We start from the raw sequence: 27,664 nt of genomic DNA on the forward strand, positions 1-27,664 counted from the left end.
CTTGGACCTGTTTCTTTATATACATTGTCTCATACGTTTGAACTGGAGCCCAGCATCTTGCGTGATACTTAGTTGTAATTTTCATTCCAGCGAGGCCGCACGGTGCTCGTTTAGGAGCTGAGGGCCAGAGAAGTTAAGAAACGAGCTGGGTTTGCACAACACGTCCGTAGCGCTGCGGAGACTGGAACAGTGCCTCGGGCGGTAGTTCCGACTCCCTCTGGCGGTCCTCCAGGGCACCGGCGCTCCCCCCGGCCCGGTCGCGCTTGGGCCTCGGGTCTTCCCGTAGCACACGGCTCCGCCTCTTCGAAATCTGCAAGCTTCTGTCTCCCGGCCTGCTTCTTTCAGCCAATCACCGCGGGCTTGGGATAACGGGGGGCGGGGCCCTCACGAGATCGGCAGCGCCATCCGTCGCTAGCATGACAACGGGCTGGGATAGACAGCGCTCTCCTCCAATAGGAGTAAAGCCAGAGTCCGACGCGAGCCAATGGGGGCGGGGGGTGGGGCTCGGTTGTGTTAGAAGGGGCCCCGGGGATTGTCGCCGCTACCCCGGCGTCGGACGTGTCGGACAGCTGCCTGAGTCCTCGGGTGCAGTGTTCGCTGCCACCATGAGCTACACAGGTGGGCCCGCAGGGTAGGGGTTGGGCTTCGGCGGGGGAAGGACAGGGATGCGCCAGAGCCACAGCGGGCTCGCCCTCAGCTCCCCGGGGCCTGGACGCTGCCCTCTCTGCGGTCACAAAATGGCGCCGCGGGCCCGTCGCCTCTGGTTCCCCCGGCTCACGCCTTGGCGCCTCGTTCTCTGTGCTCCTGGCCTCGCGTCCCGGCCCGCCGCTGCCCGAGGTCCTGCCCTCGCGCCTGTGTCCGAGGGCCCCGCCTGCGCACCTGCGTTCTCTGCGCCCATCGCCTCCCCGCTTGGCCCGGCCTCGGACCTAGACGCCCCAGGTCGCCGTTGTTCAGGCCTCGGCCCGACACACGGGTCACAGGGCTGGGCTGCCGTCGCCATTGCCGCAGCCTCCCCCGCGCAGTTTCCCTGCGGAATGCGTAGCTGCCCACCTCCCGGCCCCTTTGTCTGCCCCAGGCCGGGAGAGGCGCCGGGCGAGGAGCGGGGGATCCGAGGGGCCGAGCGTGAGCCTTGCGAGGAATGACCGGCCTCTCCATTAATTCATTCACCATCTGTCGCAGTCATGGTGTCAGGTGCTGAACAGGCACGGAGACATGGGCAGGAAATCCTCTAGCAGCTTAGGGGCGGACCTTAGCAGGGAAACCAATGAACGTAGGATGTATTCCCCGGCGATCTGACGCCGAGGGGCTTGCTCGGGGGCAGTGGTGGGGTGGGGGTGAGTGGGATCAACGTATAAAGGTGACATTTGAATCAGAGACCTGAATGGGCTGAAGGGGTTAAGGATATCTAACCCGCGAGGCCATCGACATACAGGCCCAGGAGCAGAAACCGCCGTCAGGTTAGATCAGCTAGCGAGGCCAGTGGGATTTGAGCAAAGGGGAAGGTGGGTGATGAGATCAAAGAGGGGGCCCTGGGCTATGCTTGGACGCTTGTGGGGGAATTTGAAAGCACGCGTCTGCCTTGGCAGTAACACAGGAAGCTTCTCAGCCCCGGGGCCATAGACGAGGCCTCCCCATTTGACGGGAGTATTAGGCTTGAGCAGGTATGGTTGCTGGGTTACCTACATTCTGCTTGGAATGTTGGGGTCTGACGATGGAACTGGAGCCTTTGGGGCTGTTCCTTAGGCTACTTTATGTTGGCCTCAGCAGGGAAGTGATGCCAGGCCTCCCTCCTCTGGCCCCCAGGTGAGGAGCTTGGCAAGAATCCTAGTTTTTCAAGGAGCCATTCCTTAGGCCGGTGGTTCTCAACCAAGGGTGATTGATTCTTCTTCCCTCCACCTCCGCCCCCCAGTACATTTGACAACGTTTGGAGATGCTTCTGTTTGTCACCTCTGGGATTGGAGTTGCTACCATCATCCAGTGGATAGAGGCCAAAAATACTGCTAAACATCCTCTAATGCACAGGGCAGCCCCCACCACAAATAAATTATCCAGCCCAGAATATCAGTAGTACCAAAGTTGGACAACCTTGCCCCGGTCTTTCTGTAGCTTTCTGGTTCAGAAGGAAAGTCACTAGGGTAGTCGCTGACATCTCTGGAATTGAGATGTAACCCTTTTCACCAAGTCTTACTGAGCACTGGAAGATAGTTCTTTGGTTTTAGGAGCAGAACTGCTGGGGTGGGGGGTGGGGGACAAGGTGAATGGTTGGGTGCTATAGAGTAGCTTAATAATGGAGCATTTATATTTATGGACAAGGAGACTGAGTTAGTGGCCAGGTCTGAATTTCAACTCCAGACCTGTAGGCTTTAATTCTTGGTTTCCTGAGGGAGCCATGATAATGAGGTAATGATTACTTTTTCCTTGATCTTAATCAACTAAAAACCACAGCAGCTTTATATTGTCTTTCCCTTTTAAGAAGCAGACCACTAAAGAAAAAAAAAATTTAAGTCACGTTTCACTGTTTGCTTTATATGTTGTTGGGTTTGTTTGTTTTAAGATTATTTATTTATTTGACAGAGAAAGAAAGCACAAGCAAGGGGAGCAGGAGCAGAGGGAGAGGGAGAAGCAAGCTCCCCGCAGAGCAGGGAGCCCAATGCAGGGAGCCCAATGCAGGGCTCTGTCTCAGGACCCTGGGATCATGACCTGAGTTGAAGGCTGACATTTAACTAACTGAGCCACCAGACGTCCCTTAAGTCATATTTCAAACAATTTGCCTTTAAGAAGGAGTTCTGAAAAAAAAGGAAAAAAAAAAAAAAGGAGTTCTGGAGGACTTGAAGCAAATGTTACCATTATTATTAAGCATGGGAGGTGATTAAAATAAGTAATTTTTTCGATAATTTGTCCAGCTTTTGAACCCAGTCACTTTATGTGTACTCAGGGAAGGGGACTCCATCTCTGACACCACAGGGAAGGATGGGAGCAATAGAAAAACAGGACAGAAAAATCTAAAATCAGGCCCTTAGATGCTACCAAACCTTTTATAAGAACATTGATTTCACAGGTTTTTTTTTTTGTGTGTGTGTGTGTGTGTAGGTAATATGTAAGTAGTTTAGCTGAATGGTTCTGGCTTGGGATGTCTCGTGCAGTTACATTTTGGATGTCAGTTGGGACTGTAGTTATCTGAAGGCTTGATCGAGGCTAAAGGATCCATCTCCAAGATGACTCTTAACTCTCACATGGCTGGCAGGTTGATGCTAGCTTTGGGTTCCTAACCATGTGGGCTTGCAGGTCCTTACAGCATGGTGGCTGGTTGTCCCCAGAGTGGATGATCTAACAGAGAGCAAGGCAGAAGCCTTAAAAGTCCTACTGAGTTATTTCTGCAATCTTATTGGTTACACTGCTACCTCTGTTAGTTTGGGAAGGGACAGCAATTTCAGGAGGCAAGAATGAGTAGAAGCCATCTTGGAGGCTGGTTACCACCAAATGGTAGAGGTTGGAGTCAACCTAACCTCATTCCAGTTGTCCTCTAGTTTTTAATCACTTTAGTCATTTCTTCAAAGGATTCCCTTTCAAAAAAAAAAAAAGAAGAAGAAGAAGAAAAAGAAGAAAATGGAGAAGTTTTCTGTATTTTTGAGTGAAAAGATGTCACAGTCTTTTACAGACCAAGAGGGAAGGAGGGATCATGATGTGTAATTATCATAAATCCATGGTCTGACTTAGCTTTATAGGGGCAAACATTTTTTCACCCAGAGCTGATCAGGCTGGTAAATCAAACCAAAAAGAGAAGGATTCATGAACCAGACAAGAATTTATTCACAATTGAAGCATAACTTCCTGTTCTAGAGACAGACAGTATTGTGGAACAAAATGTTAACATGGAGAGGACAGAACTAGAGCAGAGGTTGCCATTGATCTCTGAAGGTTTAGTGGATTGTCTTTCTTTTTTTCTCAGGGAAGAACGAGGGCCCCTCTCAATAGACCTAGATCTCTTGCTCTGTAGCTCTTCTGTTGTGTTCCAGTTAGTATTCCTGGCAGGGTGTGGTGGTTCCAGCTGCAGCCGCAAACGTGTATAAGCCAGGTTATCTAAAGGCTGGAGCCATTTTGCTGGTGGCTGTGTTACTGAACAAACAGGTTTCCGGAAGCTAGTTGAGCAAACAGTGGAGAAGGTAGGTGTAGGGTACAGATTTTTACACTGTTGGGCCTCCTCAAAGTGAATCATCCAAAGCATGCATTCAGTATTTCAGATGCGGACCTCTTGGGAAGGTCCTGGGTCCCTTAGGGAGTCCATTATAATGTACCCTCTTTAATTAGGGAAGGTAAAAAAGGTTAGTGTGGGTACTTTTATCTTCCTCCTTCCCCAGTGCCTCAGTCTCTGACCCCTCCTCTGAGAAGTAAAGACAGTGTGGCTCTGCTGTTCTTTACTTGAAACCCTTGGAGCTGGGTATATTTTGGAATTCTAGCTTGAGAGGGCATTCCACAACACCCCCACTGGGGTCAAGGGCAGCACCCTGTAATTAAATGTATTATTTCTATACCATGTTGGGTAAAGAAAAATCCTAATTGTCCTCACAGGTCACTTTTGCCCCACATTGAGTGTTGGCACCACATATGAGGAGAACACTTGGTTTTCAGACTTTTTGGACTTGGGAATTACAGGGTAAGGGATCTTGGCCCTGTCCCCTTTGTTGGCTGTGTTGAGGATGAAGTAAAATAATGCAGATAAAGCTCTTAGCACCCTGCAGGGGAAACACTTGTTCAGTGTTGGCTGCTGTTATGGTCATCTTTGTTGCTGTGGTCCTAAGAGAGGAGCTAGAGAGACTGTCAACATGTGAATGCCTACCCCAGGGGAAGCATTTGGTGTATACTTTTGTTGAAAAAAAGCATTAAAGGCACTGGCTTTAATTTTTAGGTCATGAATTGAATCTGATGAGAATAAGCAAATAATTGCCTCTTACGGTATGTAGTTTCAGTGCTAGGGGTAAATCATTTAAAATATTTGTAAATGTAATTTTATTTTTTTTTAAGATTTTTTATTTATTCATGAGAGACACAGAGGGGAGAGGAAGAGGGAGAAGCAAGCTCCACACAGGGAGCCCGACTAGGGACTCAATTCCCCGACTCCAGGATCACGCCCTGGGCTGAAGGCGGTGCTAAACCGCTGAGCCACCCGGCTGCCCTGTGAATGCAATTTTAAAGATAGTGTACTTGACGGGATAAGCACTGGGTGTTATTCTGTATGTTGGTAAATTGAACACCAATAAAAAATAAATTTATTATAAAAAAAATAAAGATAGTGTCAGGATTCATCATTTAAGAGCAAAAGTTTCTGATAGAGGTTCAGGTTTTCCTTACTTGGTACCAATTCATTTTAAATTGAGAAATAGTTTTGAGAATTGAGAAAATAGGAAATAATATGCATACTATGTATAATATTCGGTGAAAACATGCTCACCCCAAGTAATTGCTTTCGAGAGGTAATCGTAATGTACATGGTTTTTGTGAGAAAACTAAAAAATACAAAGCAGTTTCAGTTTCAGATTTGGGGGAAGGGAAGGGGTATTATTTGCCTTAACATTGTTCGGAACCAATCTCCATCCTTGTTTGAATTGGAGGCCACTCGCCTTTCTGTCATTTGATATAAGTATTTTCCTCATTTAACTGAATAATTTGGGTACTCATTTATTGAAACTGAATATTGGTTTAAAATGTTTGAACATTTTTATCCAGGTCTTCTAATGTAGCAAGTTAAATATAGCCTGTTTTTTAATTGGCTAATATGTTCTGGAGGTATAATTAAAGTGTTGAGAAGCTGTAGTTCTTGGAGGCTTTCCATTGAGGGGAGGGACTGCCAGCCAGTTTACACTGAAGGGCAGTCTTAGGTCATCTCCATGTGCCTTGTTTTGGGAAATTAACCACACTGTGCATATATTTAGGCTTTGTCCAGGGATCTGAAACCACTTTGCAGTCGACCTACTCAGACACGAGCGCTCAGCCCACCTGTGATTATGGTAAGTGTGGGCCCCCGGGGAACCAGAGGGTGAATACTCTGCCTTCTAATGGCAGAGCAAGCTGGTATTTTAGTTGCCTTTGACTCTGCTCTCACTGTCTGCTGGTCCAAATGCAATCTTAAAGACAGCGGTGTGGTGGACCAGTGGAATGGCTAGTACTTCCCTTGGAGGCAGTAATGAGAAAGATGTCTGCTTACTGAGCAAGCTGGAGTTCTTGGAACTGTAAATGATTGATTCCTTTGATCCTGGAACATCTTGTTGGAAGTGCATATGGTCTGTGACAAAGGTCTGGCCTCAGAAAATCCCCTTGAGGGCCTGGGAAGGAGAGTGGCCAATCAAAGTCCAGAGGATTGGTCTGAGCAGAAACCAAGCCATCAATTTAGCTTCTACTGTGTGGGACCTGTAAGTAAGAGAGGCTACCTCCCTGGGTCTAGCAGGGTTTTTAGAGACCATCAGTCAGACCATCTCAAGCCAGTGGGCTTCTCACACAGGATAGAGGGGAAATGTCCAATTGATTTTTCAGTCACGGTCAGATGCATTAAATCTTTAACTCAGAAGTAGCCACTCGACAGAATCCATAGATGTTCTCTTGGTATGTTCTGGCAACCTCTAACCGCCTGCCAATAAATGCTAGTCTTTCTGTGATCTGTGACCGTGTGGTCTGTGACCTCATGAAGAGCCCTCTTTGGAATTAATAAGGATAATACTTTGCTTGCTCAGATGGAGAATTTGTTGTACTACTAGGGTCTGGGGAGAGACTGGGCCTACACCATGGCATTATCTCAGGAGTCGCTGAATAAATGGTTGTAAGCTTCCTGAAGTATTTACAACTAGTCCCAGGGGGAGAAGGAGACTTAAAATGTTCTGAAATTGAGTAAGGAGGTATCCGATACTTCCTAAACAAGTAGAAACTTGGTGTGTATGGCTTCCCTATCCCGCCCTGTCTGCCTCATCCCTTCTAACCAAACTGTAGTCCCAGGTTACACAGCTTTTTTGTATTCTTTTCCCTCTGGTTTACATAGTCTGGGTAGGAGCATTTTAGCAGATGTGCCATTTGCAAATCTTTTCTCACAGCCTGTAGCTTGTCTATTCTCATCAGTAGTATCTTTCAAAGAACACAAGTTCTTCATTTTGAAGACGTCTTATTTATCAATCTTTTTTTTCTTTTTAGTATATGGTGATTTGGGGGTCACATCTAAGAAATTTTTGCCTGACTCCAGGTCACCAAGATTGTCTTCTGAGTTTTCTTTCAGGTGCCTCCTAGTTTTATGTTTTACATCTGTTCTGTGATTCATTTTGAGTTAGTATCTCTATAGAGTGTGCAGTATAGGTCAATGTTCTTTTTTCAACTTGGTTGAAAATCAGTTTGAACTGTATGTGGGGCGGTCTGTTTTTGGACTCTAATTCTGGTCACCTGTGTATCTGAATGTCCTCCAGTACCAGCCCATCTTGATTACTACATAATGAGTCATGAAGTCAGTTAATTGAAGTTCTCCAGCTTTATTCTTTTTCCAGAATTGACTTGGATATTTTAGTTCCCCTTTTTTTGGCATATAAATTTTTAGAATCAGTTTGTCAATTTCTTTAAGAATTCCTGCTGAGATTTTGAGTCCATTGGCCTTGAATCTATAGATTTGTTTGGAAGAATTAACATACTAACGATATTAAGTTTTCTGATCCATCAATACAATGACATTCAATTTATTTTTATTTTTTTGATTTTTTAAAAAAGATTTTATTTATTCATGAGAGACCCAGAGAGAGAGAGAGGCAGAGACATAGAGGGAGAAGCAAGCTCCATGCAGGGAGCCCGATGTGGGACTTGATCCTGGTACTCCAGGATCACGCCCTGAGCCAAAGGCAGATGGGCTCAACCGCTGAACCACCCAGGCATCCCCTGGGTTGACTTTTATATATATATCGGCCTACTAATAAACCTTGCTAAGCTTGATTATTCTTGTAACTCGTAGAGTTGTGGTTTTTTTGTTGTTGTTGTTGTTGTTTTTTATGTAGGTGGTAATCTGAAAGAGTAAAGACAATTTTATATTTTTTATATTTCCTTCTGGCTTAAATTATAAGAGCAATATAACAACTTTTTTTCCCCCAATATAACAACATTTAAATAACATTTTGGGAAACAGTCAACTGTGATCCCACCATTTTAATACTTTTGTCAGCATTCCTGGTTTAAGTAGTTGAATAATTTAAAGGTAGATAGAATTGTGTATCCTGATTTATTTGCCTACGGCTAGAAGGATTTCCTTGTTCTACAGAGGCTTAATGGATTCTTTTTTGATGCCTTTATGAAGTATGTCACTGAGAAGGTAGATTATAATTTCCTTGAAGTTGGATGTTTACATTGTTTTATATTTTTGTTCTATACCTTTTGTTTGCTGTGACCATCTACTTTTCTCTTCTTCTGTTGTCTTTCTCTTATTAGAAAAAAAATATGTCCCTAAAATTCCCTATGTCAACACTAGTCTCATCCCCCTCTGAAGGTGAAAGTGAGCTCTGTTGTTCTGTTGGAAGGGGCCCATCTTGGGACTCCCCAGGCCTCATAGTGTAGACAAAAATTTCCCCTTGAAGGGACCTGGCTGGGAAACTCTTCCAGGAGTCTGGGTTCTTCTGGACATAGCAGCCAGCATATGGAGAGTGCTTTCCAAGTCCTGTTTCAAGACCATCACCTACCTGTCCACTTGCCTGTCCTTGTGTTTATAGAGTTTAGCACCCATTCCTGCTTCTTTCTTTGTGCCTCCTTGCTCTGTTCTGGCAGATTTTTGGCAGCTAAAGCCCTGGAGGACCGTATATAGGCCTCATGAGCACAGCCCCAGCAGCTCTGCCTTTGCTTCCCTGTCCTGTTTCCTTTTGTTTTGTTTGGTTTTGTTTTTAAATCTTTATTTATTTATTTATTTATTTTTAATTTTTTTTTTTTAATTTATTTATGATAGTCACACACACACAGAGAGAGAGAGAGAGAGAGAGGCAGAGACACAGGCAGAGGGAGAAGCAGGCTCCATGCACCAGGAGCCCGACGTGGGATTCGATCCTGGGTCTCCAGGATCGCGCCCTGGGCCACAGGCAGGCGCTAAACCGCTGCGCCATCCAGGGATCCCTCCTGTTTCCTTTTGAATAGCTAGTGCCCACTGTCCTGGTGCAGACATCCATGTGACCAGACTCTTGTTAGCTGCCAGGGCTGTGTGTGTAGTATTCCCTGGTCTCTGCCAGCCTCTCTTCTCACCTGTCAGAACTCCTTTGCCTCTCCTCCCTTACGTGGCTGCTGCTGCTGGCTGTCCCTTGCCACTTTCTAGTTAGAAGCATCTCTAATAGACGGTGCTCCAGGCTTGAGCATTGCCCAGTACCACCAGCCTCTGCTCTTGTGTGCTCAGGATGACAATTGCTGAATAAATGAACCAATGGGAAGCCTCTGCTTTGATTTCCCAACCAAGAGGAGTTTTGCTCTGTGAGCTCTCTGGTGCATGAAATGTAATGGTCATTGAAGTTTCCACCTCCTCATTCTGTTCATGTGCTGGATCAAGGAGGAACCAAGTGTAGGACCTCGGCCTGGCCCTATTGTCCATCTTTTCAAATTTATACACTCCTGCTCTTCTGTGGCTGGACTCTGCCGTTCATCATGCCGCCTTCTCACTGAGCTTTGATCTCTGCCCTGGGATGAGCAGGTCCTGTGTGTCTGCGGGGTAGAGACAATACAGAATAAAAGACAACTCTGGAATCTCACTGGAGATTGGAACTGGGAGAGTTCTGGTGGACTTCCCTGGAGGAACCATGTTTGCTTGAGTTGAAATGCCCACTTGGCTTTGCAGTTCGTCAGTTCTTAATGGCTTTGTGTTCCTGAAGGAATGAATTTTTTTCTTATGTGCTGTGATAAAATCCAGAGCATATTTAATCTATGTTCCAGATTGTTTTCTCAAGATGGGAATTGTCCTTACCTCTGTGGGTGTGTTTCAGCATAGCACACACATGAGATCCAAGGGTTTGGTAGCCTTGCTTGTTAAGGCATATACTTAGGGAACTAGGATGGTCAGTTTCTCTGTGATGGCTTTTTTTGGGTGATATGAGTGACATGGTTTTCAGAGTAGATGTGAGCCCTGTGCTGTACTTTTTGTACGCAGTCTGTGTGAGGCACCAGAACCCATTCTCCTCTTCCTCTGATTGGTGGTTAGCGGGAAGTGGGGGTAATCTAATTCTGGCTCCTCAGGAGAGGAGTAGGAGAGCCAAATTCCTCAGCTGGCAGTGTTGGCAAGGGAAGGCCCCTTTAGTAGCAGATGGTCAGAGCCACAGAAGTTCGAGCACCAGGGCAGGGCAGGGCCTGGGTCATCTATGGAGTGCTCTTAAGCTCAAGGCTTCTCAGGGGAGGTTCGCTCTTCTGTCACCAGTCAGATACTGGGAATCATAGCCTTCATTTGTACTTGAATTAAGCTTTTGTATTATAATCAATTGTAGGTGTAATTGAGTTTTTACTTTTTATAGGATATGGAACTTGGAACTCTGGGACTAACAGAGGCAAGTATTCCCATGATTATTGTTCTCTCCCTTGGGATTGGACTGGTTGTGTGTTTCTGCCACTGCTTGGCTTGCCCAGAGCATTGGGAGGTGCCTTTGGGGGCCCCGGTTACTCTGGGGCCAGCTACTCTTTGACAGGAGGTCCTGTGGTTAGGACCCCACTCAGCCTCAGGTGGCTAGGGTCCCCAGCTTGTCTCTGTGACAGCAGATGTTCTTGTTTCTCTGTTTGTCTCTCTACCTCTGCCTCTCCTCTACCTGTCCCTGCCATCTCTGTCCGTCTGTCTCTGTGTTTCTCCTTGCAGGCTACGAGAACTATGGTTATGGCTATGGCTATGGCCAGGATAACACCACCAACTATGGGTATGGTATGGCCACTTCAAACTCTTGGGAAATGCCTAGCTCTGACACAAATGCAAACCCTAGTGCTGCGAGTAGCGCCAGTGCCGATTCCGTTTTGTCCAGAATTAACCAGCGCTTAGATATGGTGCCACACTTGGAGACAGACATGATACAAGGAGGCATGTACGGCTCAGGTGGAGAAAGGTGAGTGGGTGTCTGCCCAGGGGCTGAGGCTTTGCTGGCACGCTTGCTGCCTGCTGGCACCTCCCTCTCTGACCTGCCTCCTGTGTCTGCTGCCTCTCCCCTTGCTTTGCTGCTGGGGGCTCCTAAAGACTGCTCAGGGTCTGCTATGCTTCCCTTCTCTGGCCTGGGCCCCCTCCCTGCCCTTTGCAATTGCCTGGTGTCCAGTCTCCCCCCAGCTTATAGGGGGAAGAACAAGTTCCAACTGGGCCGGCTTCACTATGTCCTCTGAATGGCTCTTCTCAGGACCAGACGGTTAAGTGGCCCCTCTCTCTGGAGACAGCCATTTGGAATTCCCATGAGACTTTGTATCCCACACAGTGTTGGGACAGGACAGATTGGCCTGGGCATGAAACAGGATGATGAGCCTTTAGGGCTGACCACAGCAAGCTGGGCTATCCCCACATAAGAGAGAAAATTTGGACACTTCCAGGCCACTCTTCTGAGCTTGACGAATGTGTGCCTGTTGAGCCTCAAAAGCACCTTTGTGAGGAACTCTTGTCCTCATTCTTGAAGCACAAGAGGTCACACTCTTGCCTGAAGGCACCCAGGAATAGCTGGTGGAGCTGGGCCTGCCACCTAGATCTGCCTTATTCCACAGCATCATGCTGTGGGCATTTGTTGTCACTGTCTAAACTGGTACTGGCTCAGAAGTCCTTGTGCCCTAGCGAGAGGTTTCAGTGAGGATAGCACATGGTGGTGTGGAGCAGTCTAATGGCTCTAGCTGACAGATGAAAAGAGAGCAGAGAGTAAGGATGAGTCAAGCCAGGCACTGCTGGGTTCAGATGAGGTCCTAGGGCCACTGGGGGGCAGAGGCTGCCAAAGGAACATGTATGCATTGACACTGTAGCAAGTAAAAAGGTGGGGATCCCCAGACATACCCCATGCTTGGCAGCCACTGCACTCAAAGCTGAGGCTACTTAAGGCAGGAGGGGCTTGGCTTCTTGGCTTTTGGCTCAGTGGCTGTGTGGACCGTGTCGCTGCTGGTGCCAGTTGCCTGTGTACCTTCTTGCCATAGCCTAGAACTGGGGAGCAGGGGTGAGGGAGGGAGTGACAACTAGGTAGTGCTAGCTACTTCTCCCACAGCTGCTGGCACTTCTTGGCTGCCCGGCTTTGCCAGGAGGGGCCCCTGTGCCTGTAAGATGTGTGGGTTTAGGGACTAGGGGTATGTGGGCTGCGTCCACGGTTAGAAGAGCTTTCTGCAGTGCTCTCTTTCTCCTGGGAGGGAAGTTTGGCCTGCCTTCCCAGTTGCTATGGAGGGTTCAATGTGATAGAGCTTTTTCTCTAGTCCCTGGGCAAACTCAGTGACTTTCCTGGGAAGCACTCTGCAGTTTGTTTCCCTTCGCCTGTTGGGTGGTGAAGGCCTTTGGGAGATTCGAAGTTCCCTCAGCCAAAAGAGATGAAACCAGCACAGGGTTTCTTGTGGGCATCATTATCCCAGTTGGACAGGCATTTGTATGCTTGACTGCCCATATGCCACAGGACAGCTGGAGTGCTTGGCTCTGCCCCTGAAGAATAGCCTTGCGCATTTTGGCTACCATAGATATGTACATACTTCCGAAGGGCTGAGGCTGATGCACTCTGAGACCTTTTCCACCCTATTGTCAGCTTTTCTTTGAGTCCCCTAGCTGGTGCAGAGGCTCCTGAGAGGCCTTTTTATTGGCATTCCTGAACATTGAGCGTCTCTGACAGGGTGGTGTAGGTGCTGGAGTAGGACTTCCTGTCCCCAGAACTGGGAGCTTTGGGGATAGACAGGAACAGTAGGCTCCACCCAAGGGTAGTGGGACCTGAGGGCGTCCCTGATGGTTGCCACCTGCTTCTGCAGATATGATTCCTATGAGGCCTGTGACTCGAGGGCCATTCTGAGCGAGCGCGACCTATACCGGTCAGGCTACGACTATGGCGAACTTGACCCCGAGATGGAAATGGCCTACGAGGGCCAGTACGATGCCTACCGTGACCAGTTCCGCATGCGTGGCGGCGACACCTTTGGCCCACGGGCTCAGGGCTGGGCCCGGGACTCCAGGAGTGGCCGGCCGATGGCCTCGGGCTATGGGCGCATGTGGGAAGACCCCATGGGGGCCCGGGGCCAGTGCATGCCTGGTGCCTCCCGGCTGCCCTCCCTCTTCTCTCAGAACATCATCCCTGAGTACAGCATGTTCCAGGGCATGCGAGGCGGGGGCACCTTCCCAGGTGGCTCCCGCTTTGGCTTCGGGTTTGGCAATGGCATGAAGCAGATGAGGCGGACCTGGAAGACCTGGACCACAGCCGACTTCCGGGTGAGTGGAGGAGACCTCTCATCCCTCCTTGCCCCTGACTGGGTGGAGCAAGGGGCATGGAGCCACCTGCCCTGACCCAGCTCCCTCTTTCCAACCCCAGACCAAGAAGAAGAAGAGAAAGCAGTGCGGCAGTCCTGATGAACCAGACAGTAAAGCCACCCGGACGGACTGCTCAGATAATAGTGATTCAGACAATGGTGAGCTGGGCAGTAGGCTGCTGCTTCCCTCCCCCTACCCCATGGGGCTCCCAGGCTGAGCTTGTCTCCTCTTCTTTTCCAGATGAGGGCACCGAGGGGGAAGCTGCAGAGGGCACTGAAGGCACTGAGGCTGTGGAGAAGGGCTCCAGAGCAGTAAGTGGCTGGGCTCCTCCATGTGTTGCCAGTGGGCGGGGCCTGGGGAGGAGGGTAGGCTGGCTGAGCCCCTGTGCCACAGAGCAGGGTGCTCCCCAGGAGCCATGGGCCATCCTGGTCATGCACATGTACCCAGCACAGGGAGGTGGAGGTCTGGTGGAAACAGTACAGGCTGCAAGCAGGCCACCCAGCTGGAAGCCAGGTTTCTTTCCCGGAAAATGGTAGAATGAACCCCCTATGTGAGGGCTGCTGTTGAGGGGGGAAGGCTCTTGGCCCAGTGCCTGGCACTTAGCAGGGCCTTATCATTCAGAGCCATTATAAACAACTGTAAACACTTTAATGTGGGGTTTTTCAAATGGTATCCTAGGAAGGAGAAGACGAAGAGGGAAAAGAAGAAGGCAAAGAAGACGGCAAAGAGGATGCAGAAAAGGGTAAGTCTTCTAAGTGGCCTGGGTGCTGGGGAGGCTCTTCCATGCGCTCCCAGTTGGAGGGACCCAGCTGAGGGCAGGGCTGAGACAGAAATGTAGCCAGTATGGGCCCTCCCTTGTGGGGCTGGGCAGGTGCTGGCAGGGGGCTTCTGTTCCTCTGCCTCCTTCCCATCCCCACTACCTCCACCATTCTTCCCAGACAGGCTATGGGTGGCATTGGCCCCTGCCTAGCACATTGGTTTTACTTTCTGGTGGGGGCAGCAAGCAAAAGAGTTGGTGGGAAGCACAGGCATCCTCCTTGCCCTCAGGGCCTTCAGTAGTGCACACTTCCAAGTCCTCGGTGGCTGGTGTCCAAGCTGGGACCCTCGCAGTTTTTACGGCTCTGGTTTGCGTGTCCTCTCCCTTAGTGCTTCTCCAGCCCCTGTTGGGAGTCCGTGTCCCCCTACCTGAGTGATGAGCGCCAGCAGGTACCTAACAGCGAATCCAGCCTCAGCCCACTGTTGCCGCGGTGCGCCGTGGGGGGTGGGCTAAGCTTTGTGAGCTTTGGGTTCTTTACCTCTGCGGGCTGCACGTAGGCCTCAGCCATGGCCTCTCTGCATCCCGCTACCTGGCCCCTCTGAACCTGTGTCAGTGTCCCCTCCGAGATGGCTTCTGTTTACCTTCCAGCCTCCCTGTGGCCCACAGCAGAGTATGGGTGTTCTGGAGAGCGGTGGGGTCAGCCTGTTCCTCTCCTCTTCAGGACCTAGGCTCAAAATGGCCCAGGCCAGGGTGCCCAGCCCTGCTCATGGCCAGAGTCCTTGTTCAGACGGCTGCTTTCAGAATGGACTGTCTGGAGTAGAAGGCGGGTGATCCAGCCAGAGGCCCCAGGGCCTGCCCCGACCTGGTGGAACCAAGCCAGTGACTGTGCTCCTCCTCTGTTTTCACAGGGGCCCTGAGCATCCAGGATGATAGTGGCCAGATCAAGCGCAAGTTGCAGGCAGGCAAGAAGAGCCAGGACAAGCAGAAAAAGCGGCAGAGAGACCGCATGGTAGAAAGGTAACCAGCTTCCCTCCACTCCTTTGCCTCTGCCTCGCTCTGGGGCTGCCGCCTGGAGAGCAGGGCCATAGCTCTGCCGCCTCGCCGCCCTCTGGCCTCCCTCGGGAGCTGCCACCTGCTCGGCCGTGCATGGACCCTGCTTCCCGCCAGGCCCAGCTCCCAAGGCCTGACTCTTCCCCGCCCCACTGCGGCCGCCTGGCGACCGCTAGCGTCTTTGACCTGAGACCCGACTGCTCGGCACCGTTGCCCAGAAGCTCCAGCGCTAGGTCACTCGGCGCACGAGCCCCGAGGTGCACTGGGGGCCTGATGCCCCTGCGGGAGGGGGCCAACTCAACAGAGACTCAAGGTCCAAGGCGCCTGTGCCACCCCAGCTAGCTGCCAAGAGGCCGCCGCCGCGCCCAGGAGAGATGGCAGCACCTGTGGGCTGTGGCAGCCTCGGGCCTGCCCTCTGCCCTGCCCGCCGGCCCTGTCAGGCCGGGCCTGTCTGCGGCTGAGCCCTTCACGCCCCTTGGTCGGGTCTGTCTGCCCTCAGGGCTCCCGCACTGGCGCTTGCCTCCTCCTCCTCCGCCTCAGACTCTTGCTCTTGCTGGACCTTCCTCAGCCTCGCCGGCGCCCGGCCCCTGGGCTCTCCAGACAAAGCTGACCCCGTGGCCCAGATAAGGACGTCCGGCAGAGGTAGGGACCCGCCCCGAGGCCTCGGTGGCGGCTGGCCTCCTCCGCCCCTTGCCACGGCGGCCTGCTCCAGCCCAGGCCCCAGACCCCGGGCTTCTGCTGTGGACACCAGGCCCAGACAGAGCACCTCGCTCAGGTGACTCCAGGCTGCCCTCTGGCAGGCCAGGCGGGCGTCCTCCTTCCAGCTCAGACTGGTCTCTTCTTGGAAGAGGAAGATGAGGCAGCAGGAGCCCAGGCCTGCTTGCCTCCCATCCCTCCCGACACCACCCCCAAGCATTCTGAGCAGAGGATGGGCTGGGCCTTTCGGTCCCCCAGACCCAGAAGGAAGATGCAGCACCTTTTCGGGCCCTGCCTCGGGACTGCGTACTCCACTCTGCACCTCAGGGCCACCTGGCTCACGCCAGGGCATCCTTCCTTTCGGTCCCCAGCTGGGCCAAATGCACACACTCGTGCCCAGCCTTGGTAGAGAGGCCCACCGGCAGCCTTCCAGCGACTCCTTGCCTGTGGCAGCAGCTGCTGCCTCAGGTTTCAGCCTCCTGTCTGGGAAGGAAGCGTTCCTCCCATGTCCCCCACGTTGCAGTAACTGCAGCCTGCAGACTTTCTGTCCCTCTGCTCCCAGCCCCACTGGTCCTAGCCTGTCCCCCTGCCGGGACCGCACTTCAGAGGCCCGTGAGCAAGGCCTGTTTCAGGGCTCGCAGCTGGGTTGGGTGAGGCGGCAGCACTGCTCCCTGAGACCATCGAGGCCTCAGCCCCGCATTTCTTTCCTGTGGCAGGATCCAGTTTGTGTGTTCTCTCTGCAAATACCGGACCTTCTATGAGGAGGAGATGACCAGCCACCTCGATAGCAAGTTCCATAAGGAGCACTTTAAATATGTAGGCACCAAGCTCCCCAGGCAGACGGCTGACTTTCTGCAGGTGAGCCTTGGCGCAGCAGCATGGCTGCTCTGAGCTGCTCAGAACCCTAGGAACACAGAGCAGCCTGCACAAACCTCGGTATCTTCGGCAGGAATATGTCGCCAATAAGACCAAGAAGACAGAGGAACTCCGGAAAACCGTGGAGGACCTTGATGGTCTGATCCAGCAGATCTACAGAGACCAGGATCTTACCCAAGGTGAGTAGGTTCCATTCCACTCCAAGCAGGCAGAGACTCAGCCTGCCCTCCTCTGATTTTCAGAGTGGGGTCACGACACCCCTCTGTTCCCCCAGGGAGGGTCAGTGAGAACAGCCTCAGGCCCACGTGGAAATGGCAGGGTGAGGTGAGGAGCTGGTCTGGTGGTTTCCCTAAACTGCTGGGTCTGTCTCAGGCACCTGGAACTCGTGGTGACCCTCCTTCTCCCCCCTGCAGAAATTGCCATGGAGCATTTTGTGAAGAAGGTAGAGGCAGCCCACTGTGCAGCCTGTGACCTCTTCATTCCCATGCAGTTTGGGATCATCCAGAAGCACCTCAAGACCATGGATCACAACCGGAACCGCAGGGTGAGTGGCCACCAGTGTCCTTCTACCATCCTGTGGATTGACTTGGGAAGGTCCTGGGGTTATGACCTCTGCCCATGAGGTACTGCAGGAGATGTGGTGGGGCAGGCCGACATAGACATTTCTGACAGTGTATTCAGTGCAGGTACAGGGCAAGGGGAGGGAAATGGGAACTCTGCCTGGGAGAGGGTGGCATTAGAATTGGATCTTAAGGCTGTGAGATACGGGGACTTCTGTGTTGTGCATAGGAGCCACTAGCCAAATAGGTTCAGAAACCCAATAAGAATTATACAGGGTGAGTGTTGCTAGAGGAGGGGTTCATGGGGCCTGGGCTGAAGGGCTGGGCTCAGTCCTGTTGGCAGTTTTTTAAGCCGAGCACTAAGGGGTTTAGAGCTGATATGGCACCTGGTGTGGAGTGAGATGGGTAGTGGCAGGAAGCGCACAAGGCACTGCTGCAGTACCAAGATACAGGAGGGCCCTCACTTTGGGAGTGATGAGAAAGGCTGGACAGAGGGTCTGTTTAAGGAAGTGACCAGGAGACCAGGAGTCTGGGATGTCTCAGGCTTCTGGCTTGGGGACCAAGGTGGACAGAGCAGCTGCTAAGATAAGGGGGTAGGGATATGGTACAGGGAAAGGAACAAGTCTGGCAAGAAGATGAACAAACTCGGTTGCATTTTCCAGTGTATCCTCAATGCCTAGCAAAGAAGCCAGGGAAGGTGTGTTTTGATTGAGGGGTGACCCACTAGGCTGAAGGTGGCTGTTAGAGGTCTACTCGGGGTGGACGGGGCTGGGCAGTAGAGCTGAGAGGTCCAGGACCAGGTGTAGGCCTGGAGAGGCTTGACTGCCATGACCCTGAAGGAGGTGGAGGGGATTTATGTGCAGATTATAGCAGTCTGGGGAGTGTAGTTGAAATAGCATTTTTCAACCTTTGTCCATGGCCATCAAATTCATCTCTGATCTTGGTGCACTGATTGTCAACAGTGGGAAATCTTGTGGGGATCTTGCCAACACCAGTTTCTGGAACTGGGAGCTGATAAACGGGGTAGGAATAGAGCAGACTGCAGAGGATGGATGGTGCATGGTATCAAAATGTGGAAAATCAGGTGAAGTGAGTGATAGCCAGTAAAACATAAATTCAAAATTGATCCTAGAAAAAGTTTGAAAAAAGAAAAAGCCATAGCTGTTAATAGAGGGATTCCTTAGGTGACAAAAGACAGAAGATACTTGCAAGTTAGAAAGCACCGGAAGTTATTATTTACAGAGATTTGAGTACAACTTAAATACTGTATTTTTAAAGATTCCAGACTATAGATATGAATGGAAAGCTTCTAATTATTATTTTCGGTCACCGTTTGAGATATAATTTATAGCATATAGTTCACCCATTTAAGCCATACAGTGCAGTAGTTTTTAGTATGTTAGTTGTGCAGCCATCACCACAATCAATTATAAAACATTTTTATCACTTCAGAGAAACCCATGCCCTTTAGCTATCACTCCCCAACTCTGCCCCATGCTTCCCCTACCTGAGGCAACCACTAACCAGTTGTTTGTCTCTGCATATTTGCTCATTCTGAGCATTTCACATAAATGGAGTCACATAATACATGGTCTCTTCTATAATCAGCTTCTTCCACTCAGCATGTTTCCAAGGTTCATCCAGGTAACATGTGTCAGAACTTCATTCCTTTGTATGGCCTAATCTTACGCTCTTGCCTGGATGTACCACGTTTGGTCTAGCAGTTTATTAGTTTAGGCATTTGGATTGTTTTCAACTTTTGGCTATTGTGAATTATGCTATTATAAGCATTTGAATGTTTGTGTACACGTTTTTGTGTGGGCATATGTTTTTATTTCTCTTGGGTACCAGTCTAGGTGTGGAATGTCTGGATCCAGTAGTAACTCTGCTTAACTGCCTGAGTGTCTGCACTGTTTTATATTCCCATCAGCAGTAGTGTGCAGATTCCGACTTCTCCACACCTCTCTAGCACTGATTTTATGACTTTCTCATTCTAGCCTTCTTAGTGGGTATGAAGTGGTATCCACTGTTTATTTTTTATTTGAATTTCCCTAATGACCATGATGTTGAGCATCTTTTAATGGGTTTGTTGGCCATTTGTCTATGTCCTTGGAGTTGGAGAAATGTCTATTAAGATCCTGTATTTGTTTTTTAATTGTATGGTCTTTTTGAGTTAAAGAGTTTTTTATATGTTTTAGGGGTACCTGGCTGGCTCAGTCTGTTAAGTGTCCCAACTCCTGATCTGGTTTCAGCTCAGGTCATGATCTCAGTTGTGAGATCAAGCTCTGAGTTGGGCTCCATGTTCAGTGGGAGTCTGCTTGAGATTGTCTCCTTCTCCCTCTTTCCCTTCCCCTTTCTGCCCCTCCCGCCATGCACACATGCTTGTGCATTCTCTTTCTCCCTCTCCTAAATAAATAAAATCTTGAAAACAAGTTTTTTGTGTATTCTAGACACAAATCCCTTATCAGATCTATGATTTACAAACATTTTCTCCCAACCTGTGGGTTGATTTCTCACCTTCTTGATGTGTCTACAGTACAAAAGTTTCATTGTGATAAAGTCCAGTTTATTTCGTTTGTTAGCTTGTGCTTGGGGTGCCATCACTGAGAATCCATTGTTAAATCCAGGGTCACAAAGATTTATCCTTATGTTTCTCATAAGAGTTTTATAAGTTTTAGCTCTTTTAATTTGGATCTTTTGAGCTCATCTTTTTTTTTTTTTTTTAATCCAGTTTGACTCTCTTTTGATTGGATCACTTGTCCATTCACATTTAATGTTATTACTGAGATTGTTGAATTTACATCTCTTGTTCTATTCCCTCTTTACTGTTTTAATTTTGTAGTGTAACATTTTAATTTCCTTAATGTTTTGTGTGCGCGTGCATGTGTGTACGTGCGCACACACACGCACTACATTTTTGGGCATTATTTTCTGAGTGGTTTCTCTAGACCTTACCTTACATATATTAACTTCTCAGAATCTTCAGATTTAACAACTTAATTGCAGTGGGATTGAGTTACTCCTATATACCTCTTTTTACATAGGAGGTTTTTGTGTTATTGCTGCTACAATTTTTATCTGTATGTGTTATAATCCCAATAACAAAAAGGCAATAGTATAATCAGGATCATAACTACTTTATGTAATTTTACATCTTTTAAGGAAGCTGACAGAAGAAAGAGCAATTTTATATTCCTAGCTTCTAGCTTCTGTTATCTTAGCCTTCTTATTTCTCATTTTTGGTTCTCTTCATTTGGGTTTTTCCTGTGGATTTAAGTTACCACCTGTATTCATTTCCTTACCAGTTCAATACAGCTATAGTCCCCCCACCTTTGTGCTGTTATTGGCAAACATGTTATATTTCTATGTTATAGGCCAAACAGTACAAGAGTGTGTGTGTGTGTATTGCTCTGTACAACTTCCTTTCAGTCAGTTGAGAAGACTGGCAAAGAACTGCATATTTATAGTGTCTCTTATATAATTACCTTTGTTGTCTTTCACGTGGATTCACATTACTGTCTGGCATTACTTGTTTTCAGCCTGAAGAACTTCCTTTGGTATTTCTTACAAGGTATGGAAGCATACTCTCTCAGGTATTCTTTTTTTTTTTTTTTTTAAGATTTTATTTATTTGTTCATGAGAGACACAGAGAGCGAGGGGGCGGGGGAAGGGGCAGAGGCAGAGGGAGAAGCAGGCTCCGTGCAGGGAGCCTGATGTGAGACTCGATTCCCCAGACTCCAGAATCAGGCCCCGGGCTGAAGGCAGTGCTAAACCGCTGAGCCACCCGGGCTGCCCTCTCTCAGGTATTCTTGATTGTGGAATGTATTTATTTCACCTCATTTTTGAAAGATAGCTTTGCTAGGCATAGAAGTCTTGGTGACACTTTTTCTTTAAAGACTTTTATTTGAAAGAGAGAGAACACAAGCAGGGGGAACAGCAGAGGGCGAGGGAGAAGCATGCTCCCTGCTGAGCTCTATCCCAGGACCCCAGGATGATCTGAGCTAAAGGCAGATGCTTAACCAGCTGAGCTACCCAGGCACCCCGAATGTTGTAAATAAGTTATTTTGCTGCTTTCTGGCCTTGTTTCTCATAAGGAGCCAACCTTTAGCCTTATTGGGATTCCCTTTTAAGTGATGATTAATTTTTCTTTTGATGCTTTCAAGATTTTTCCCTTGTCTTTGGCTTTTAGCATTATGATAAGTCTTTTTGTGGATCTCTTTGTATTTATTTTACTTGGAGTTTGTTGATCTTGTTGGATCTCTAGGTTAAAGTTATTCATCAGATTTAGCAAGTTTGTATGTATTTTTTCTTCATATATTTTTTTTCTGCAACTTGTTCCTCTTCTGGTGTTACCATTATGCATATGTCGGGTCATCTAGTGATGTCCCAAGGTTATCTGAGAATATTTTTCTTCCTTTGTTCTGTTTTTCAGATCATATCTCTACCAATCTATAGATTCTCAAATTCTTCTGCCAGTTCAAATCTACCATCAACCCCATCTAGTGCATTTTTCATTTCAGTTGTACTTTCTAGCTCCAAGACTTACTTATTTTTGTTTTTTATAATTTGTCTCTTTACTGATATTCTGTATTTGATGAAAAAGTGTCATGATCATGCCTTTTCCTTCTTTCCACCCCAGTCTTATTCCTGTATTTGTTTGTTTAGTCAAATTATTTTTTTGAAGTCTCTTTCATCCCTACAATGTGAAGCCTTTGCTAGGGTGCCTTGGAAGAGGAAGCCATGGGCAAGGCAAATGCACAGCCAGCCTGGGATAACAGTGGTTTTGAGAAGGTTCTCTTTTTCTTTTCCAGACTACACTTAAACTATTATAAACTGCATAAATTGTTGGCTGATTGCTGTCTTGTTTTCAGCCATGCCTTGAGGCATTAAATTGCTCTCTAATCTGATCCAATCAATTAAATCCAGGCTCTTTTTATAGGATTATTTTTGAGGTCATTGTTTAAGAGTTCTGAGCCCTAGAGGTTCTTAGCTGTTTTACTGGTCTCTGGTAAGGAGGGCAGCGGATGGTTTAGTTTATGTTGGTATCAAATCTACTAGTCTTCTTTTAATTGGCTTTCCCCACACCCTCCACTGCTTTGAGAGAGCCCTCTGTTTTGAACTTCGTTACATTCTTTCGAATAAAGTGAGTTCTTCTGGAAAGATTTAGAAACTCACTTTTAAGGCTTGTGCCTGGGTAAAAACTAAGCCTGTGCTCTGGAGCTGGGCTGGGGACTATAGAATGCTTATTCCTGAGCATCTGCTGCTTTAGGAGATATTCGGGAGAGGGGTCGTTAGCTATAACCTCCTATCTTGGTTTGGTTTGCCTCTCCCAAGGCATGAGACCTCTGCTTTATGAATAAGCCAGAGGAAGAGCAGTATGAAACCTGGTATTCTCAGCAAAGTCTCCATTCCAGAAGTCTGGGGACAGGAGAAAAGAAGGGAACCCCCACCTCTGAGCTGAACCTTCCTAGAACCTAACTTTAGCAGCAGGTAGCTAGGGGCTAGATGAGAACTGCTGAACTCTTCCATCCTTCTGGGAAGAGTCGGAGCCCTGTATTCTTGCTGCAACATCTGGAATGGGGTTTTCCATCACTGAGCTGGGGAAGGCAGGGAAGCAACAGGTCATATTTTAACCACAACTCACAATCTTTACTGAGTTTTAGTAGCTTTTCCTTGCTCAGTGTTTCTTCATTTGCTGTATGTCCTTAGGACCTTTTCCCTTGACTTTTAAAGGGTTGTGTTCTTCTATAGTCTTTATCAGTTTCACCAGGGGGCAGGTCCATGTAGCTTCTCAAGTTGTCATACTGGAAGTCTATCTTCTGTTGTGTTTTAAGGAAGATTTTTTTTTTTTAACCTTAGTTCCAATAATCGGATAAGGATAATGCCAAAATGAAACCATACATTTTGGGACGCCTGGGTGGCTTCAACCGTTGAGTGTCTGCCTTTGGCTCAGGGCATGAACCCGGAGTCCCGGGATCAAGTCCCACATCGGGCTCCTTGCATGGAGCCTGCTTCTCCCTCTGCTTGTGTCTGCCTCTCTCTCCCTCTCTCTCATGAATAAATAAATAAAAGCTTAAAAAAGAAACAAAGAAACCATACATTCTATTATTAAAGAATAAAAGTGCTAAGTAGGGGTGCTTGGCTGGCTCCATTGAGCTTCTAATTCTTGATCTCGGGGTTGAGTTCAAACTCCATGTTGGGTGTAGAGGTTACTTATAAATAAAACTTTTAGGGATGCCTGGGTGGCTCAGCGGTTAGGTGTCTGCCTTTGGCTCAGGTCATGATCGCAGGGTCCTGGGATAGAGCCCTGCATTGGGCTTCAAGCTCAGCAGGGAATCTGCTTCTCTCTCTTCCTCTGCCTCTGGCTTGTGTGCACTCACACTCTCTTTCTCTCCCTCAAATAGGTAAAATCTTAAAAAAAAAAAAAAAAAGAAAAAGAAAAAAAAATAGCAACAGTATTTGTATGAAATGCTAGAAAGGAAACTTTATATGCAAATTATATTCTTAGAAGAGCTGAATGATTCCAACAAAATGGTGTTAATAACAGTATTTGATAAAGGGTGGAATTCAAGATAATATCCAGAAAGCAATAGCTTCCATTCTGGTAATAACCCAGTTAGAAATGAAAATGGGGGAAAATATACTCACAAATAACCACAAAGTATATAAAATAACTAGGACTATAGATTTAAGAAGAAAGGTATGGATCTTAAACTCCAAGGATAGGAAACAAGACTTCAATGAATAAAGGAATATATGGTGTGCTTCATAGAGACTTAATAGCAGAGCAAAACAAACACTACATCTCCTTATATTAATGTGGATAGTTCATGGGGGTTCCCATCATATTCTGGGGAGGAGGACTGGAGAAATTGATTTAAAGTTTATGTTGTAGAATAATTATTATTTTAAAGATTTTATTTATTTATTCATGAGAGACACAGGGAGAGAGGCAGAGACACAGACAGAGGGAGAAGCAGGATCCATGCAGGAAGCCTGATGTGGGACTCGATCCCAGGTCTCTAGGATCAGGCCCTGGGTCAAAGGTGGCACTAAACCGCTGAGCCACCTGGGCCGCCCTATGTTGTAGAACTAAAAGTCTAACAACAGTCCAGAAAATTATAGAAAGAGTGATAGTTGAGTTTAAGGAATTGGTTTAGCAGATAAAATATTTTTTCAAAGCCACTGCAATTAAAAATGAAGAGCGATACTGGCATAGTAATACAGTGGTGGAACCAGAATAGAGTCTAATGAAGGTTCCCAGTATGTTTTGGAACTTAGTAATTATCAAAGTCAGCACAGGTTCCTTATCTGAAACCCTAGGATGATCACTAACATCCCTAGGTGGGACCTGGGAAGGTGACTTATAGCCGAACCATCAGTAATGCCTCAAATGACTTATATAAGTGGTATAAATAAAGACGGCTCAAAAACACAATGGAGTTTTAGGGGAAAACTTTTTCCTTCTGGATTTCAGATTTGTGGAGAAGGGATTATTATAGACCTGTATGTCAATTTAATGGAGAAAGCAGTTTATCTCACAAATTTCTGAACAAGAAAGCTGGACCTTTAATCTCCTGCAATATATTTAAATTCCAGAAATAATAAATGTGAAAAATAAAAGAGCAAAATTTAGATTGTTTACCTTGAGGTTGCAGAAAGCCTTCCTGAGCAAGCCAGGAAACCCAGAGGTCGTGGAGAAGATGACCTCCTAGAAATGCTGGGCAGGTGGCCCCATGTGCGTATCAGATCTCTGAGATTCGCTGGTGGGCAGGGAAATGCCACAAGAGGATGCATACATTATTTTCTTTCCTTCAACTGCAAAAGTACCCAACAGTGGGAACATCTGATGCTGCTGAGGAGGCAAAAGGATAAGTACATTGTTTTAATACAGGTGGAGGAAGCCCGACTTACTACTACAACGTACTACAACTTTTTTGCAGAGTACTGAGACACCATCACTTTGGGGAACCTGTTGGGTAGCACCAACATGGAAGTATTTAAGTTTATTCTGGTGGCGTTTGGTTCTTGTAGCAAAAATCTGGAAACCCTGTAAGTGGGCTTCCCTTGGGAGTTGCATGTACATCTCTGTGCTGACAGGAAGGAGGATCATGTGTTGGCAAGTGATGAGCTGCAGATGAAATGATCTGACCTAGCATCCTAATTGTGCATCTTTAACTTGTTTCATTTTAAGCATGTATGAGGACTATCCCTATTTTCCCCAAATAGTAAAGAAAATGAGTAAAGAAAAAGTGAAGGTGGGGAAACAGAATAGAAACAGCAAGTGACAGGATGATAATAAAGAGTTGGCTGGGATGCGGCAGCAGGGTTCCTGGGGGTGGGGCTCCCCCATGCCAACAGAAATAGCCTTCATCTTCCAGCTTGTGGCTTTATATATGCATTATCTTCATACTGACAAAAGTGAGATTTGTCTGTACTTCCACCATTGAGGAAAACCACTTAGCATTTCAGTGTAAATCCTTCCAGACAAAAGGCTCTGGCATGCTATGCATACTGCCTTTCTCAGCACACAGAGGGAGATAAGCCCTATTTTTAAAATAAAATCTTATTTGAGAGTGCATGCACCATTGGTGGGGAGGAGCAGAAATAGAGGGAGACTCCCTGCCGAGCACAAAGTCCCACATGGGTCAAGATCCCAGGATCATGACCTGAGCTGAAGTCAGATGTTTAACCAACTGAGTCACCCAGGGGTCCCAGAAATGAGCCCTGTTTTAAGGACTGCATGTTGTTCTTTTGAATGTATGATTTATTTAACTACACAGAACTTTTAGGTGTTTTCCAGTTTTTCTGCAACTATGTGCATGAATGTTTCCAAGTCTTAGGATAGATTCTTATTCCTGTAAAGAATTACTGAGACAAATTTTTGAGACAAACTTAATTTTGATACATTTTATCAAACTGCTTTCCAAAAAGTAAACAGTTGACCTTGTCACCGTCAGGGTAGGAACCCTCTTTTCACCCTTGCCATTTAGGGTATAATTCTTCATCCTCGGAATTCTATGAGTTAAAAGGAGGTATTTCACTTAAATGTACTCTTTGACATTTGTATTCCAGATCATATCCTCCCTGTTGATTCTAAAGAGTTCCTTGCGTATGGGCAGTTGGCTTCTTGATAATAGGTTGCAACTTTGGCTTTTAGTAGGTTTCCTAATTTGTTCACTGTTTGTAGTTTTTATGTAAGCACATCAGATTTCTGCTGTACAGCTGTAAAGACATATGTCTTTAATCAATTGCATACAGTACGTATGATGTGGAAGAATGGAGCATTCGAGCAAAGATCAGATCAGGTCTTAGCTCCGTGCTTGTAGAGTGGCCCTACGCTTGTACCCAAGGTACACTTGTACACCTACATCACGTGGTTAGAGTGCTTGGCTGTGCTGAGCCCAGGGGTTTGGGAGGGCTCCGCAGATCTAGTGGCGTGTGGGAGGGGGGCTTTCTGGCGCCCAGAGCAGCCTCTCCAGCCCTGCCTGCCTTGCCTGCAGCTCATGATGGAGCAGTCCAAGAAGTCCTCGCTCATGGTGGCCCGCAGCATCCTCAACAACAAAATCATCAGCAAGAAGCTGGAGCGCTATCTGAAGGTGAGGTGCCCCGGCCCCCGGCCCCCGGCCTCCGGCTCCCGCGGGCCCTCGCTCCCTTCAGTGTCCGCTTCCCTCCCCACAGGGTGAGAACCCGTTCACCGATAGCCCCGAGGAAGAGAAGGAACAGGAGGAGGCCGAGGGCGGCCCCCTGGACGAGGGCGCGCTGGTCGAAGCGGCAGGGGGCGCGGAGGGTGTAGAGGGCGCGCCGGCGCAGCCCCCCGTGCCCCCGGAGCCGGCCCCCGGGGCCGCGTCTCCGCCACCGCCACCGCCCCCCGAGGAGGAGGAGGAGGAGGCCGTGCCCCTGCTGGGCGGGGCGCTTCAGCGCCAGATCCGCGGTATCCCGGGCCTCGACGTGGAGGCCGACGACGACGAGGAGGAGGGTGGCGGGGGCGCACCGTAACCCGGGCCCCGGGCGGGCAGGACCCGCGTGCCCAAGGCTGGAAGCTGAGCCTAATAAAGCTCTTCCCGTCCCATCTCTTTCTCCTTCGTTTGTTGGTATGCGGCACCATCGGCATAGGAAGGAATGGCGTGCGCCTGCGCGCGGGGCCCGGGGGAGGGTGGGGGTGCGCCTGCGCACTGGCGGCGGGAAGGAAGAGGGAAGCGCCTGCGCGCAGTAAGACTGCGTGATCGGACCAAAACTCCCAAGATGCTGTAAAAGCTGAGCCCAAGCAACCGGAAGGCCCGCTGGGGCGACAGGGGCGGG

The 27,664-nt window shown here is 48.3% G+C and overlaps 1 protein-coding gene across 4 annotated transcripts; it reads left to right on the forward strand.

Annotated features, from left to right (window-relative positions):
• The first annotated feature begins 461 nt into the window (after window positions 1-461).
• On the forward strand, window positions 462-27,436 carry AKAP8L (A-kinase anchoring protein 8 like). Of its 4 annotated transcripts, none has more exons than XR_005375049.1 (15): window positions 462-618; window positions 5,931-6,005; window positions 10,494-10,526; window positions 10,829-11,069; window positions 12,931-13,384; window positions 13,485-13,581; window positions 13,664-13,734; window positions 14,102-14,165; window positions 15,089-15,197; window positions 16,643-16,784; window positions 16,876-16,981; window positions 17,216-17,346; window positions 20,902-20,933; window positions 26,866-26,961; window positions 27,044-27,097. XR_005375049.1 is itself a non-coding variant. In XM_038567017.1 (15 exons), exons 1-15 carry the CDS (start codon window positions 606-608, stop codon window positions 27,359-27,361), a joined length of 1,848 nt encoding a protein of 615 aa, XP_038422945.1. In that variant the 5' UTR covers window positions 462-605; the 3' UTR covers window positions 27,362-27,436. The 4 variants fall into 4 exon arrangements, 3 of the variants coding, with proteins under 3 accessions (XP_038422945.1, XP_038422944.1, XP_038422946.1); XM_038567017.1 differs by lacking the exon at window positions 20,902-20,933 and having other exon boundaries at window positions 10,829-10,886; window positions 10,989-11,069; window positions 27,044-27,436; XM_038567016.1 differs by lacking the exon at window positions 20,902-20,933 and having other exon boundaries at window positions 27,044-27,436.
• Window positions 27,437-27,664: the final 228 nt, after the last annotated feature.

This window comes from Canis lupus, chromosome 20 (assembly GCF_011100685.1).
Source record: "Canis lupus familiaris isolate Mischka breed German Shepherd chromosome 20, alternate assembly UU_Cfam_GSD_1.0, whole genome shotgun sequence".
NCBI lineage: Eukaryota > Metazoa > Chordata > Mammalia > Carnivora > Canidae > Canis > Canis lupus.